Source organism: Neopelma chrysocephalum, unplaced genomic scaffold, assembly GCF_003984885.1.
Source record: "Neopelma chrysocephalum unplaced genomic scaffold, ASM398488v2 Primary Assembly neopelma1_23, whole genome shotgun sequence".
In the NCBI taxonomy this organism is placed as follows: Eukaryota; Metazoa; Chordata; class Aves; order Passeriformes; family Pipridae; genus Neopelma; species Neopelma chrysocephalum.
Genome location: NW_020897691.1, coordinates 34,738,272 through 34,753,325, shown reverse-complemented (window position 1 = coordinate 34,753,325; position 15,054 = coordinate 34,738,272). Strand labels below are relative to the sequence as shown.

The 15,054-nt window shown below is 38.8% G+C and overlaps 1 protein-coding gene across 2 annotated transcripts in view; it reads right to left on the bottom strand.

Moving 5' to 3' along the window:
* Positions 1–15,054, bottom strand: part of REV3L (REV3 like, DNA directed polymerase zeta catalytic subunit) — a 131,514-nt gene that overhangs the window by 14,191 nt on the left and 102,269 nt on the right. For both annotated transcript variants that reach the window (XM_027692926.1, XM_027692916.1), the window contains exons 19-23: positions 13,691–13,806; positions 8,557–8,675; positions 7,809–7,927; positions 6,709–6,850; positions 441–685 (exon numbers count right to left, since the gene is read on the bottom strand). In XM_027692926.1, the coding sequence (XP_027548727.1) occupies positions 441–685; positions 6,709–6,850; positions 7,809–7,927; positions 8,557–8,675; positions 13,691–13,806 (741 nt within the window). The remainder of the gene's footprint in view (positions 1–440; positions 686–6,708; positions 6,851–7,808; positions 7,928–8,556; positions 8,676–13,690; positions 13,807–15,054) is intronic.

Here is a 15,054-nt window from a genome sequence, read left to right as displayed (position 1 = left end):
TGAATAGTTAAGATCAGAGTGAACTACAACTGTTAAAAGAACTAATATAATTTATTAAGGAGTAGTACTAGTCCAGTTTTGAAGATAGGTTGTGGATTTACATTAACTTATTTTGAAGCAATATTAAAAACCAGCATCACCACAATAATGAAAGAGGTGTACATACACACACACACATACACATAGTTGTTTGTTGTTTTTTTTAACAGAACACGGTCTAATTCTATATTTAATTAAAAATACATATTGATGTGTATACGTATATGTGTGCTTATGCACACACCCACATGGTAGATTTTTATCATCCCTACTGTGTAACAGAAAATGATGCTATTCATACCTGCCCATTTTTTCCAATAACAACCAAGGGTTCTCACTATCTGAGAAAAGACATTAAAGTCTCTATGGAATAAAAGTTTGAGAAAAGAAGAACAACTTACTTTCCTAAGTTTTCAACGTGTCCCAGGCAGGTTGAAAAACAGTAGTTGTATGCTATCACAATGGAAGGATATAATGACTGGAAATCTAAGACAAGAACAGCATTGCTGTAGAAGCGGGATTCTGGCTCCATTATTAAGGGAACACATTGTGGGGCTTTCATTTGAGCTCGCTGCTGGACACTGGGTGTCACAGCAATGTAATTCATTGGCTTCGCAATACGCAACATCACAGACTCCACACGATACTGCAAAACAGTTTGGATATTATATCAGTTTGGATATATATATTATTTGGATATACAATCATTATAATTTCAAAAACGCAAAGCAAACGTGTGCATTAAAACAGTGCAAATGCACAGTTATATTTCCTAAATTTAAAGTACAGAAAACTAGTTTTCCAAAATAAGTAGCTCTTAATGTATATTTTAATGGATTTTTTTATCACCAGATCATCTTTAGGGTCCCTTCCAACCCTAAACATTCTATGATTCTATATTTTCTATCACATACAGTGACACTTTTCCATGTTTCCTCTTCATTTAGCCCTGATCACTGAAAGTAAAGTACTTTTTATTTTTATCTATGGAAAAAATAAACATCCAACAACATATATGGATAGCCATGCTACAGTTGTTGAATAAGCATTTGTTAAACCGTATTTCTGTTAGACTTGCACACTATTGAAGAAAACAAAGTATAGAATAAAGTTGATGACCATTTTCCATAGGAATCTGCACAGCAATTTCATTTCAATATTTGGGGAAACAGAAACAATGTGTGAGTCGTATAAGCTGATAATTGTGCCTCCACGCTTTTAACCATGAGAAGTAACTGGAATGTACTTGGCAGTAAGAGAACCGAGGGAAGAATTTAAGCCAACTCATCTCAAAACTCTGCCATTTTGCACTGGGTAACATGCTTTCTCCCTGATGATACCACAAGTAGTACAGGAAGCATAAAATAACAAACACCTCGTTGAAGACATGACAAAACATCATATTTGGAACTAACAACATGAGCAAAAAAACAGCCCTATTTATTTATGTCTAATTCAATGCTTTAGTAAAGGCTTTACAAGCAGGTATTCACTGTGTCCATTCACAATAAAACCCCAAAATAGCTGAAAACTACATACATGGGTGGCAAAAAATCACAAAATATAACAGAACAATCCTATATAATGCTGTGCATTGTAAGCAACTAAATCACTACTTAAAGGCCCTCTGCCTGATGCACTACATATTCAATCACTGTACTGAATGGTTTAGATATAATTTCTTTAACCTTGATGTTATAAATGAACTTACAGAAACAACAGCTTTAACATGATCCTCCACCTTACAAACAGGTTGGAGTTTGAAAGTGTAGTTAGGTAGCAACATTAGCTGCTGCTGCTGCTGTGCACTAATAGTACACTAATTTGTGTTCAGTGATGCGCTCGGATGTGTGAAAAAGTGGCCAGGAAGTGGATCTGGCTAGAGATAGATTTTGTTTTTTTTTTCCACCTCGTTTTCATAGAATGATTGATTTAGTTTGGAAAAGACCTCTAAGATCATCAAGTCCAGCCATTAACCAAGCATTATCAAGAGCCACATCTACACATCACTTAAACACCTCCAGGGATGGTGACCCTGGGCAGCCTGTTCCAATGGCTGACCATTGTCTTGGGGAAGAAATTTTTTTAATATCCAATCCAAACCAGCCCTGGTACAAATTGAGGTTACTTCCTCTCGTCCTATCAGTTGTTACTTGGGAGAAGAGACAGACGCCCACCTGGCTACAATCTCCTTTTCAGGTAGTTGTAGAGAACGATAAGGTCCCTCTTGAGCCTCCTTTTTTCCAGGTTGAATAATCCCAGCCACTCCTCACAAGATTTGTGTCCAGGTCCTTCACTAGCTCCGTTTCCCTTCTCTGGACCTGCTCCAGCACCTCAATGTCCTTGTACTGATGGGCCCAGAACTGGACACAGTACTTGAAGTGCAGCCTCACCAGTGCTGAGTACAGGGGAAGAATCACTTCCCTGGTCCTGCTGGCCACACTATTGCTGACACAGGCCAGGAAGTCATTGGCCTTCTTGGCCACCTTGGCACACTGCTGGCTTATGTTCAGCCTCTGTCAACCAGCACCTCCAGGTCCTTTTCCTCTGGGCAGCTTTCCAGCCACTCTTTCCCCAGTCTGTTGCACTGCATGGGATTGTCTGGAGCCAAGGGCAGGACCCTCATACAACTGGCCTCAGCCCATCAATCCAGCCTATTCAGATCCCTCTGTATAGCCTTCTTACCCTCAAGCAGATTAGTGTCTCATCCAACTTGGTGCATCTGCGAACTTACTGAGGGTGCACTCAATCCCTTTGTCCAGATCATTGATAAAGATATTAAACTAGACAGGCCCCAATACTGAGCCCTGGGGAACCCCACTGGTAATCAGCCACCAGCTGGATGTGGCACCATTCACCATCACTCTTGGGGCCTGGCCAACCAGTCAGGCTTTTTCACAGTGGAGAGTACACCCATCCAAGCCATGAGCAGCCAGTTTTTCATGGGGAATCCTGTGGACACAATGTCAAAGGTTTAACTGAAGTCCAGATGGATAACATCCACTGCCTTTCCCTCATCCATTAAGTGGGTCACCCTGTCATAGAAGGAGATCAAGTTGGTCAAGCAGGACCTGCCTTTCCTAAACACATGCTCGTTGAGCCTGATCCCCTGGTTGCTATGCACATGCTGCGTGACAGCACTCAAGATGATCTGCTCCATGACTTTCCCAGGAACTGAGGTCAGGCTGACAGGTCTGTAGGTCCTTGGATCCTCCTTCCAGCCCTTCTTGTAGATGGGCATCAGATTTGCTAATTACCAGTTAACTGAGACCTCCAGATAAACTGAACTGTTGGTAAAGGATTGAAAGGGGCTTAGTGAGCATTTCCACCAGTTCCCTCAGTACCCTTGGATGGGATCCCATGTGGCACCACACAAGTGTGTGTCTAAGTGGTGTGGCACATCACCTGGCCACTTTCACCTGGATTCTGGGGGCTTCACTCTGCTCCCTGTCTTCCAGCTCAGGGGTCTGGGTATCCAGAGCGCAACTGGTGTTGCTGTTAAAGACTGAGGTAAAGAAGGCACTAAGTACCTCAGCCTTATCCTCTTCCTTTGTCACTATTATTTCCCCCCTGCATTCAATAAAGGATGGAGATTCTCCTTAACATTCCTTTTGTTGTTGATGTATTTGTAAAAACATCTTTTGTTGTCTTTTATGGCAGTAACCAGATTAAGTTCTGGTTGGACTTCGGCTCTTCTAATTTTCCTCCTGCATAAACTCATAACATCCTTGTAGTCCTCCCAAGTTGCCTGACCCTTGTTCTGAAGGTGATACACTCTCTTTTCCCCTGTGTTCCAGTCAAAGCTCTCTGTTCATCCATGCTGGTCCTTCTCCCTCACTAGCTCATCTTTCAGCACACGGGAACAGCCTGCTCCTGCGCCTTCAGGATTGTCTTGTATATCCAGCTTTCCAAGACTCCTTTGCCCCTCAGGACTGCCTCCTGTGGGACTGTCTCAACCAGTCTCCTAAACAGGATGAAGTCTGCCCTCTGGAAGTCCAAGGTGGCAATTCTGCTGAACCCCCTTCCTACTTCTCCAAGAACTGCAAACTCTATGATTTTGTGATCTGTGTGCCCAAGATGGTCTCCAGCCATCACATCACTTACCTGAACTTCTCTGTTCACAAACAACAGGTCCAACCTTCCCTAGCTGGCTCACTTACCAGCTGCGTCAAAGTTCTCTTCCACACACACTAGGAACCTCCTGGACTGTTTCCTCTCTGCTGTGTTGTATTCCCAACAGACAGGGGGTAAGTTGAAGTCCCCCACGATAACAAAGCCTAGAGATAATGAGACTTCTCCCAGCTACTTACAGAATATTTCATCTGCCTCTTCATCCTGGCTGGGTGGTCTATAACAGATCCCCTCCAGGACATTTGTCCTGTTGACCTTCTCTCTGATTCTCACCCTCAAACACTCAACCCTGTAGTAAAACATCATTAAGCTGTAGACAATCGAAACACTCCCTTAACATACAGGGATACCTCACCACCTCTCCTTCCTTGCCTCTTTCTTCTGAAGAGCTTATAGCTGTCCATTGCAGCACTATAGTTGTGCGAGTCATGCCTTCATGTTTTCATGATGGCAACAATGTAATAGTTTTCCTGCTGCACAATGGCTTCCAGCTCCTCTTGTTTGTTGCCCATGCTGCGTGCATTGCTGTACATGCACTTCAGTTGGGTTATCGATCCCTTTTCCCCTTTTTTGGGGGCGATAGGGGGGGAAGCCCAAATCTCTACATGACCGTTCTCAGGCACATCTGTGGTTTCTAACACATTAATAATCCTTTTGTCTTTGCTGCCACACAGATCTTCATCCCCTACCTCCACTGAGACAGCAGACTGAAAGACTGCTAGGACACTGTTTCTCAAACACTGGTGTGATGCTCCCAGGCTTATCTCTAGTGAGCCTGGTTTTATCCCTTTCCCCCTTCAAATCGAGTTTAAAGCTCTTTCAAATGAGCTCTGCTGACTCCTGTGCAAAAATCAGCAAGTTCTTCAATCATCCGACTAATAATTTGTATGCCTATGACCCTCTCCTGTTAGATTTGTTTAGTCTACTATGGAATGTTCAAGATGGCTTCATACAACAAAATAATAAAAAGATACTTTAAAAAGTTATTGTAAAACTTAGTGAGAGATAGAAACACGGAAAAATAACTTAAGATATCTGAAATCTGTTCTTATTACTATTCCATTTTAAAATCTCTTTCAGTTAAAGAGAAAAGGAATATCTTCATAAAAGGAAGTGATAATTCTTCTGAGTGAATAAAAAAATTATTTGAGGTGTTGCAACTGCCGTTTCTGTGATCCAGAAAGTTTCACTGGAAACAGAACATAGGTGCACAGAAGGGAAGAGAAAAGAACAGTCAGGATAGAAAATGCAGTATGCTTCTGTTGCTCACTCCCACTCACAGAGATTTGAGAAAATGACAGGCAGAACAGTGTTTGTGGGCTGCAATCATGACAGTTTAAGCATATCTATGTTGGCAGTATGCCGGTCCCACACTCCCTGTCCCTAGCTGTGCATTTCTCTTCCCTTGCTCCAAGAGCGGTTATTTTCTGATAATATGGTAAATCAGGGAGATAAACTGGCAAATACCTACTGAATGCCACCATGGCTCTGCTATGGGTGCCTGCCTGCCTGCCTGCTCCCCACTCCCCCACAAACAGAGGGCCATTACCAGCAAGACCAACAAGAACCCGCACTGGGTTAAAAGATGACATAACAATTGCAGGCAAAGGAAAAAAGCTGGCAAAAGTTTTTTAATAGGACTGAATTGTTAAGGAAACTGCAGCTTTAGACACTCCTATATCTGCTTGGCTTACGACAACAGTGTCTGCTTAGGACATTAGTCTTTAAGTTGTCTTTTTGTCCATAGAAGTTGGCAAAAAAAAAATCAGTTTTGGTCAGCTGTTTTTTAGAAAGCAGAAAGATTGTAGGAGAAAAAGTATGGTAGGAAAGAAGATGACAACAGAAGAGCTGTAACACATGAGAGAGTAGCTGCCTCATTTCAGGGGCTGTTCAGGTCTCACGTGAAGCCACAACAACAGTCGAGTTAGTCTAATCACTCAGAACCTGGGCAAGGAAAGCCTTTGGTAGTACTGGAGAGTGCTGGAGTCTCAAACAATAGCTCTCACTCTGTCCTTCTCCCTTTCTCTCTGATGCTAGTACCAAAATAATAGAATTGCACACATCTTGCATGACAAATCTCACCCAGAGGTCTGCTTCACAGGAAATGCCACTTAGAACATATTCGATGCAGCTTTGTCTGCCTGGAAGAAAATAATCTCATCTTTCTAAAACACGCCCAATTATATTTATGTTTTAGAAAGTACTCACTTTCAGACTCATCTAAGTGTGAACAATACCAACTCAAAGGGAAAGCTTAGTGCTTCTGAAGTCAGTAGAAGACAGAGATTCACTGGCATGATTAAATTTGGGGAACTCTATTTTTAACAGCTATTTTTAAACTCTGAGACTAGCCAACTCAAAAGCAGCAATAATGGACTGAATGGTATTCTTTATGTTTCACTTTCACATTAATTTCATGTCAACAGTCTTCTGTGACCCTATGAAAATACATTTATGGACTGAAAAGATACTGAAGAACTAAAACACTTTGTAAAACCTATTTTGCTTTTGTGAAGCATAAGAAAAACTAAGTCTTACCTGGGAGCCTCTTGTTAATACATGTAAGAACTGAATGCCAAAAAGTCTCGCCATTTCACTTGTTCTGTCAATCAAATCCAGTTTGTCTAACAACAGGAGATTCCCACGGACCCGGCTAACATAATGATCAACCATTTTCCATCTGTGAAAGCGAATGCCTCGTTATAAACAATCAGGAGAGTGCTGCTCCTTCTACTAAGAAAAATGTATTTTTATGATAACTCATTACAAACCAGCAAATAAAATTTCCTCTAGGACATTTTCATATGTGTTTTTCAAAAATGTTGCATACATAAATATATACTTACATATTCTAAAGATATACACAGAATGTGTTACAGCAATCTACTTTTAAGGTATCTCTCAATGACATGTTTTCCTTACTGTCCCGAAGGATTACCAAAACAGAAACTGAGTTTCTCTTCATTTGTTGACACTTTTTTTTAACAGAGTGACCTTTTGTGGAAACATCCTTCTATATTAAGAATGCCTATCTCAGCTGAACATAAATTTAGAATTTCAGTATAAACCAAGTTTCCACCTAGTTAAAAAGTATTTAACTTTTACAGAAATTATATGTATGTCACAAACAACATGCAGATCAGTACTCAGTTTTATGAATTGTTCATATCACGCAATACCAAATCACTCATGGAAGAGTGAAGCTCAATACGATACATGTTATATAAAGGTATTTTCAAGCAGCTATAGTTACTGTCTTAACCTGTTGCACACTGTTTTGTACTACCTTTAAGCCTAGTTTGTTTGACATGCACTGTGAAGTGAAACAGAACCTGACAGTTCATTAAAAGCCCTTCTGATGAATAGCATACACAAAATAAAAGACATTACAGAACTTCAAAATAGTACATCTATTCAGATATGTTGAAACTATAACTGAAAATGTCTTGTTGAAATATTGAGGGTATAACTATACAACAGAACAGCCAAGTAAATAAGCTCATGTTGCTGCATATACACTGTTCTAGTGCTTGAACTAAACTGATTATTTCTTCCTATGCTGACTTCAGCTTATACCTATCCGATGTTAAGAATCTGGCCTCAAAAACAACAAACAAAATGGATTAATAGATCATTACCTGTAGACATCTGCCTTATTATCAAACCAATCAGACAAAACTCGGAAAGTAAATAAAGGAAAACGATGATGAAGAACATGAAAGCCCACATTTTCAAAAGTGTAATTTGTTAGATTCACCTAGAAAAACACAGCAGACACGTTAACGGTTTTCATAATCAAAGAAATCTCTACTTTTCAAAAACTGTAACAATTAAAGTTATTTTTTTTTTTTTTTTACTATTTTGTTAAAAAGGTACCTAACAAGTCAGGAAAGAGTATCCCTCATCAATTGAAAAGAATATGCAGAATTAAGCAGTTCATAAAGATAAGGTCTGAATTTAGTCAGAACGAGATTTGTAAAGACTGAACCATTTGAGTATTAAAAGTAAGGTCATAAATGGAAAAAAAAAACAAAAAAAAAGGAAAAAAAAGAAAAGAGTAAATCTGACAGCTTAAAATAAGTTCAAGTATTTAATTTTGTAAAAGAACCATATTAGACAAATTCAAATTTTTAAAACAGGTAAGTTGTTCTCCAAACCCACAAAGAAGGGAAAAGGCATATATCATTAAGACACATTACTGATTCCATACTTTAGATTTTAGCAATATGCAAAATCCATTCTCAAAAAGCAGCAAACTACTCTATTTGAAAAGGTGTAGAAAGAAAAAGATCAAAGAGTTACACAAGTTACATGAAACTTTCAACAAAGTCTACAATAATTAAAAAATGCCAGTAAGTGAAAACATTAACCTTTTAAAAACTTTACCTCATTTCTCATCATTCTCCAAATATTCAACATAATTCGCCCAACAATATTTATTTCACTCATTGTATCCGATCCATATTCATCCAGCTCGGTTGCAAATCTGTTCTCTTTCTTTTCATCTAAAGACATTAAAAGAGAATTTTATACGAATTATAAGACAGTCAAGACCAGATCAAGCTATCCCTCTTCCAACTTGAGCTCTCTAGAAAAATAAGAATTCATAAAGACTGTTACTGATTGCACAAGATTATTTATTTACCAGTCATCTACACTATCTCTAAATAAAAGTCCCCCAGGTTTTTCTGCTCTTGCATATTCCTCTGAATGAAACTTCAGTTTCATTGAAATGGTGTCCAAGGCAATATATTCTCTACAGTGAATACATTGGTTAAGCAATGCTGAATGTTACTTGAGAGTTAGCTGCACGTACATTAGTGCACAACATAAAAAAATTATAATTGAAAAAACGTGACTTCTGCCCAAAAGGGTTTATAACTCAAGGTTTTACTTGCAAAGATCTTACACAGTTGGAACCAGGTCATGGGAGAGAAAAGTCAGTGCTTTTCATAGAGTAAAAGCAAACCCACCGCAGTGGGAGCAGGTAGACATGAGTTCTGGACAGCACAGAGAGAGAAGGAAAAAAGAAGGAACAAATGCAGCACTCTGAATCTTTCTGTGACACAGCGGTGACTAAAGTACAGAAATACATCGTCTTTTGCCATCCTTGATTTTTGTCATGCTTTGGAATACTAGAACACAAGAGAAGACAGTCTTTTTGGTATACATTTCTTGAAACCATCTTTTTTTTCAGTCAGCGTAAGTCTACAGTTTTGGTATTCTTTCCAGAGTTCACATAGATGTTTTCTTAAATGTATCACGCAGATTTAAATTCAATAGGAAAACACACTGATTTGATCCTCCCGTCTTATTTCTTAATAATTTAATGGAAGAGAAAGCACTTTGAGGCAGTTTCCTCACATTTCTACATTCATACCCATTTTTCAACTGTTGGTTGTTTTGTATTCTGCCATCACTCATTTATCAGGTATGCCCATACAGTATCCTGTTAATAAACAGCAGAACATTTTGGACAGTGTGCAGAAGTGAGGATACACAATGCTTTGCAATAATGATCTGAACCGAGCAATCAGTTCCTCAGACAGCCAAGAAACACATTTACCCTTGAAGACAGAAGTAAAAATTGCATGAAATTCTGCAGAACTGCTGTGAAACAACATAATACAGACTTAATGTCATATACTGACCCTTCAAATGTGTATCCTATCAACTAAAATATGGCTAACAAAACCTATTTGTCATTTACTGACTTTATCAATTTTGTTTTGAATAAAAATTTAGCAGACCTTTCATTCACTTCACCAAAATGCATACTATCTTTTTAACCTCCTTGTTTCAGATTTTTAAGGAGCAAAAATAGCAATTTCTTTTTTCATGGTTGCATGGAAAAAATGGCCTACAAACAGCAACATTTTGTCTTGTGCTTTTCTTCATTTCCACATGCCGGATCTCCTGTGAAAGAGGAGATCCCCTCAATTTTTTTTTTGTTTTATTGGAAGTAGAAACTATTGGTTAGTTCTAGTTTCCGCAGAGTCTCCTAGATCTCTTTTGACTTGTTTAGGAGATGCCCTGTATTTCTCAAGTTTGCTTCATGTCTTCCAAGTAAAGACAGGAAACAAAGTATACTATGGTCACAAGGAAGACTCACTGCCCTGATGAACCAGACTCTGCATGTGATGAGCACTGCCAAATTACAAAAACCTGTACTACTCTACAACTGGTGTGGGGAACGTATCACCAGAAATACCTAAGCCTCTTTGGGAACTACGCTGTTAAGAAGCAGAACGGGACATTCTTCCTATCTTTCAAGTGTATGAGATGAATAAAAAGTCTCCTCTTATCCTCTGTTATCCACTCCCTAACTTTGAGCTGTGATGTAAAGAAGGAAACGAGGCCACAGTGCACACACAAAAAAATGCCACTATGCACAGGCACAGTACTCACTTCTGTTGTGTCTTAATGACTTATGAATAGTTCACTTGTAAATGGCAGAGGGAGCACCAGACTCAGCCAATAAAGCAAAACCAGAGAGAAGTCCAGCTTTCTTTTTGTTAAGTTGAAATCACAGGAAAGGGAAGGAAAAGTACCTTCCATCTTTATTTCAACAGGAGGAAAGAGGAACATACTGCTTGAAGGAGCACTTCCTGTTCTGAAAATACAGCACGTGAAGAAGGGAGGGAAATATGAAGCATAGGGGTTGGAAAAGCAAGAGGAACGGGGTCAAAACTGTGGACAAGGAGGCCACAAAGCAACAGAGAACACAACAACTTGTACGTATACGATTTTTCATGCAAGCCCACACTTATGGCATGACATTTTTGGGAAGAGCTCATCAGTGTGAATATATCTTTCTCCTGCAATTGTGTCAAAAAAGAATAATTACTTACCTTACAATAGCACCAGTCCTAAGAAACACTTTAAGTGTTATGTATTCCACTTCTGAATGTGCATCTACCAAGATGCACAAGAACATCTGCACTATGAATACCAGTGCTGTGGAGATCAGGCCTATGTCCTGCATGCCCACTCGAATTTCACGTTCAAAAATGTTAAGGGCTACAATCCTAGTTTCCTCCACTAGAACTGAACCCATGTTGTGTGGGACTTGATATTTGTGGGGAAGGAAGGCTGACTGTGAAATACGTAACGACATCACCATTAAGAACCATACAGTCCCCTTTCTTTGAGGACTGATTAATGTGTATCTCAATACCAGTAACTTGAGTAAGAGCTTATGTCAGGAAGATGGGTATTATTAAGAGCTTTGCTGATCTAATTGTCGATTCTGCATCAACTACAGTGCAGACAGAGCTGCCCTGCAAGACAAGAGCTTTGACTCAGCCTTTGAGAACAACAGTAGAGACACACTAGTTACCTGTCCCAAACTGAAGAGATTGTTCAGCCATACTTGTACAGTAGAGCAGTAAACCTTTCTGATCTTTGGAGGTTAAAGAACCTTTGACTACAACACTTACTGCTCCTCTTACCAAAGACATTGAAAATCTTGAGGTGTAACAGGTCAAAAATTTTTCAGAACAGTCTTCAGTGCTTCTGAAGACTGAGCGCAGAGGCATTATTATTGCAGTCAGTGTATGATCTCAATTTGAACCATCAGGGGAATTGCATAACAAGATTCATGCAATCAGTTATTATTTCTAAAGAACAAATTTGAGAGCTTTGTGCTAAAGAATAAAACTTGTGAGCCAATTCATATTTAAACTATCATGTGCTCCTGTTTTCATATATTAAGTATTTAAAAATTCACCAAAGTCCAATTGCCAACAACTTTCAACTGAAGATACAAATTTATCTTATGTTTTCTTGTCCCTGGGAGGACTCTACAGCTCAGATCTTTTCTAAACATGTCACAGGTATCAAAAGCATCAAAAGAGTGTACAAATATTCAAACCTGAAGGAAGGAGTATGTGAATATAGTGCTTCTAAAACATCATGTTCTTCTGGACAGGCACACAGGACTCCAACATAAAAGATGCTATTCCTATGCTGGGTATGCCCAAAGATTCAACTAGCCCAGTATCATGTTCTGTCATGTACTCAAAAGCAGACACTTCAAGATGGGGGAAGCAGTTATTGATACTCTCTCTAGGTCTCTCCCAGCTTCTAACCATTTGCAGCTTCCTGGGCCAGACATTATTTTCACATATATCATAGATCCCAATGGATTTTTATTCCAATAATTTATCTCCTCTTAAAGCAATATACACCTTAAGCATTTGTATTATCTAGTGACAAGGAACTCAACAGTTCAATAACATAGGGATGAAAAATCAACTTCTATTCTGTAGCTGCCATTTACTAGCTTCGCTTGATTTCTGGTTCTTGCATTGGAAAAGACCATGAAAAACCAATCCATATTTCTCTTTATCCCTCATGATTTCATAGGCTTTTACCTTTCCTACACAGTTTTGTCTCTTCTGGAATCCCAACTTATTAAATTACTAGACATATTTGGATTACCCTTCTCATCTTTACCAGTTCTCCTTTATCCACTTAGGGAGGAGGGAAGGTTATGAGGAAGCTAGAACCACAGTACTTGAGGTACAAGCACACTACAGATTTTTACATTTTTCACATTTACATTCATTGCTTCATATTCTCCTTGCTCCATAATTCCTAAAACATGCTTTTGCAACCATTACAAAGCAATAGGCTCAAATTTTTAATAGAACAATCACAGTAAAGCACTTCTTATTTCATGGCTATTTAGTTTCTGTGCAGATCTTTGGAAGCAGCCCTTAAAAAAGCAGTTTTTTCAATGGGTTTGATTTTTAAAATCTCCCTCATCTAAATCCTCTTCATGACTGCAAAGAGTAACAACAAATTTTTGAGACAGTTTGTAATTTTACAGTCATCTTGGTTCTCCTCAGGTGCAAGAGCACATTTATTTAGCTCTTCACTAACTGCATTCTTCAAAATGATAGCTTCTTTTGATTGGCTGAATATAGACACTAGGCTTACCATTCTCATGGATAATTTTCTCTCCAGGTTTTCAAGAAAAAAATCCAAACAGACTTTCCCCCCAGTGTTGGAGGAAAGCATCAGCACTTGGGCCCACTAAAATTTGCCCACAGTAAAAGAGTGGCTATTGAAAGTGAGGATTTTATTACAGTGCTGCTGGCCAGGGCAAGTGCTGTCCAGGAGCATTTTTATATCCTCATATTCCAGCCAGAGAAACCACAGATGATGATTATGATAGGTATCTGAATGACTGAAGTCAAGGAGAAGCAAGGGAAGGTTTGGTGCAGAAGCACCTCCAAGAATTGAAAAGTTAACAAACAATTATAGAAAATGAGTCCAGGTTCATGAATACAGGACACACCCAGAAGTGGAATACACAAGGAATTTGACAATTCAGAAAACACCAGAATCTCACTGGTATTTCAATTTTTTGTATGTGTGATTATACTATAACAACACATAAGCAAAACCAAAAAAGAGGTCCATCTGAAGAAACACTCTACATTTATTTTTTTAATTTCATAGATTTCAACTTGCTTCTATCGGAACTGAACTGAAACCCTCCACAATAACTTACCTGGCACACGAGAAATCATCTGGCATAAATCAACATTTAGTGCAGCAGCCCTCTGTAAGAGATAACCCCAGGAATGCATCTGGACTTCATAGCCTAACAAAATGTCTGGGTCATATCTAGAGAGGTGGGGGGAAAAGAAAAATAAGCCTCATATTATTTAAGAAAGTATTTTCCATGAACAGAGTATAAACAGGATTTCATTCAAATCGTGTTGAGTTTAAAAAAGATTCAGTCACAATGGGTTTCTATAACAGCAGCATCTGGACTAGGAGACTATTTAAAACAGACAATCTTTTAGGATTTTCAATAACATTCAACTGCAAAGATATTTAGAAGGAATATTTTCACTGGAACTTTTTTAGCATATTTCTATTATTTCAATCTTTACAAATAAAGAACAAAATTGAGGTCTTGTTAGGTTTTATTGATGGAATCAAGATGTATCAAGCATAAACTGAAACCCAGCTACTGGCACAAGACAGATGTGCAATGAAACATAGTCATGTCTATGGAACAGAATTTGCCACTACATTTGCTGCTAGGTTAACTTGAATGTTTTGCAAATAACAATGTGTCATGCATGCTGCAGTGTAGCTTATAGTAATCACGGGGCACTTCTGGTCCTAAATGATAACCCTTTATTGGGAGTTACAATTTGCAGTTGACAGACAGCTGTCTCAAATGAAACACAAAGCAAAGCAACCATATGTACCACTTCTCTTTAAATATCTCTTCCTTTATGAAACCTTCTTTCTAGAAGATATGCAGGAAAAACTCATTTTATGCTGTATCTCATTCTAGCTGGCTGGCTCAAGTACAATAAAGTCAGAATTGTCTCTTGAAACAGTAATTGCCTGCCTTCCAATAAGGCTCAGATAAGAGCCGACTAGACAGAAGGACAAACAACATGCCTTCAAAGACAAAGCACAGGCAGGAATTAGCTTAGAGCCAGTATCACCCACCTTTTGAGTAGGCACTATTGAAATCAGAAGTTTAGATCTGGTCACTTGCCAGAGACTAAGACTGATTTTCTTGGACTGGCCAAAGTAACATGAGATATCTGTCATTCTTATAGTAAAAAAAAAAAAAGAAAAGAAGCTTCAGTGGGAAGAACAGCTGCTTCTTGGTTGGACTAGATGATCTTTAGGGTATTTTCCAACCTTGATGATTCTGTGATTCTTTCAATGCAGGTCAGTTGAGGGATTTTGAGTTCCAGCAGGCAGCATTTAATACAAATGAATGACAAAAGGGCAACTGTCAAGAGGTGGAGGACTGGACAATAGGTTGAGCCCAACCCCACAACAGAATGCAGGCTTGTAGACCTTAGTTTATGGGAAAAGTAGACAGGGGCCTTGGTTTAAGAG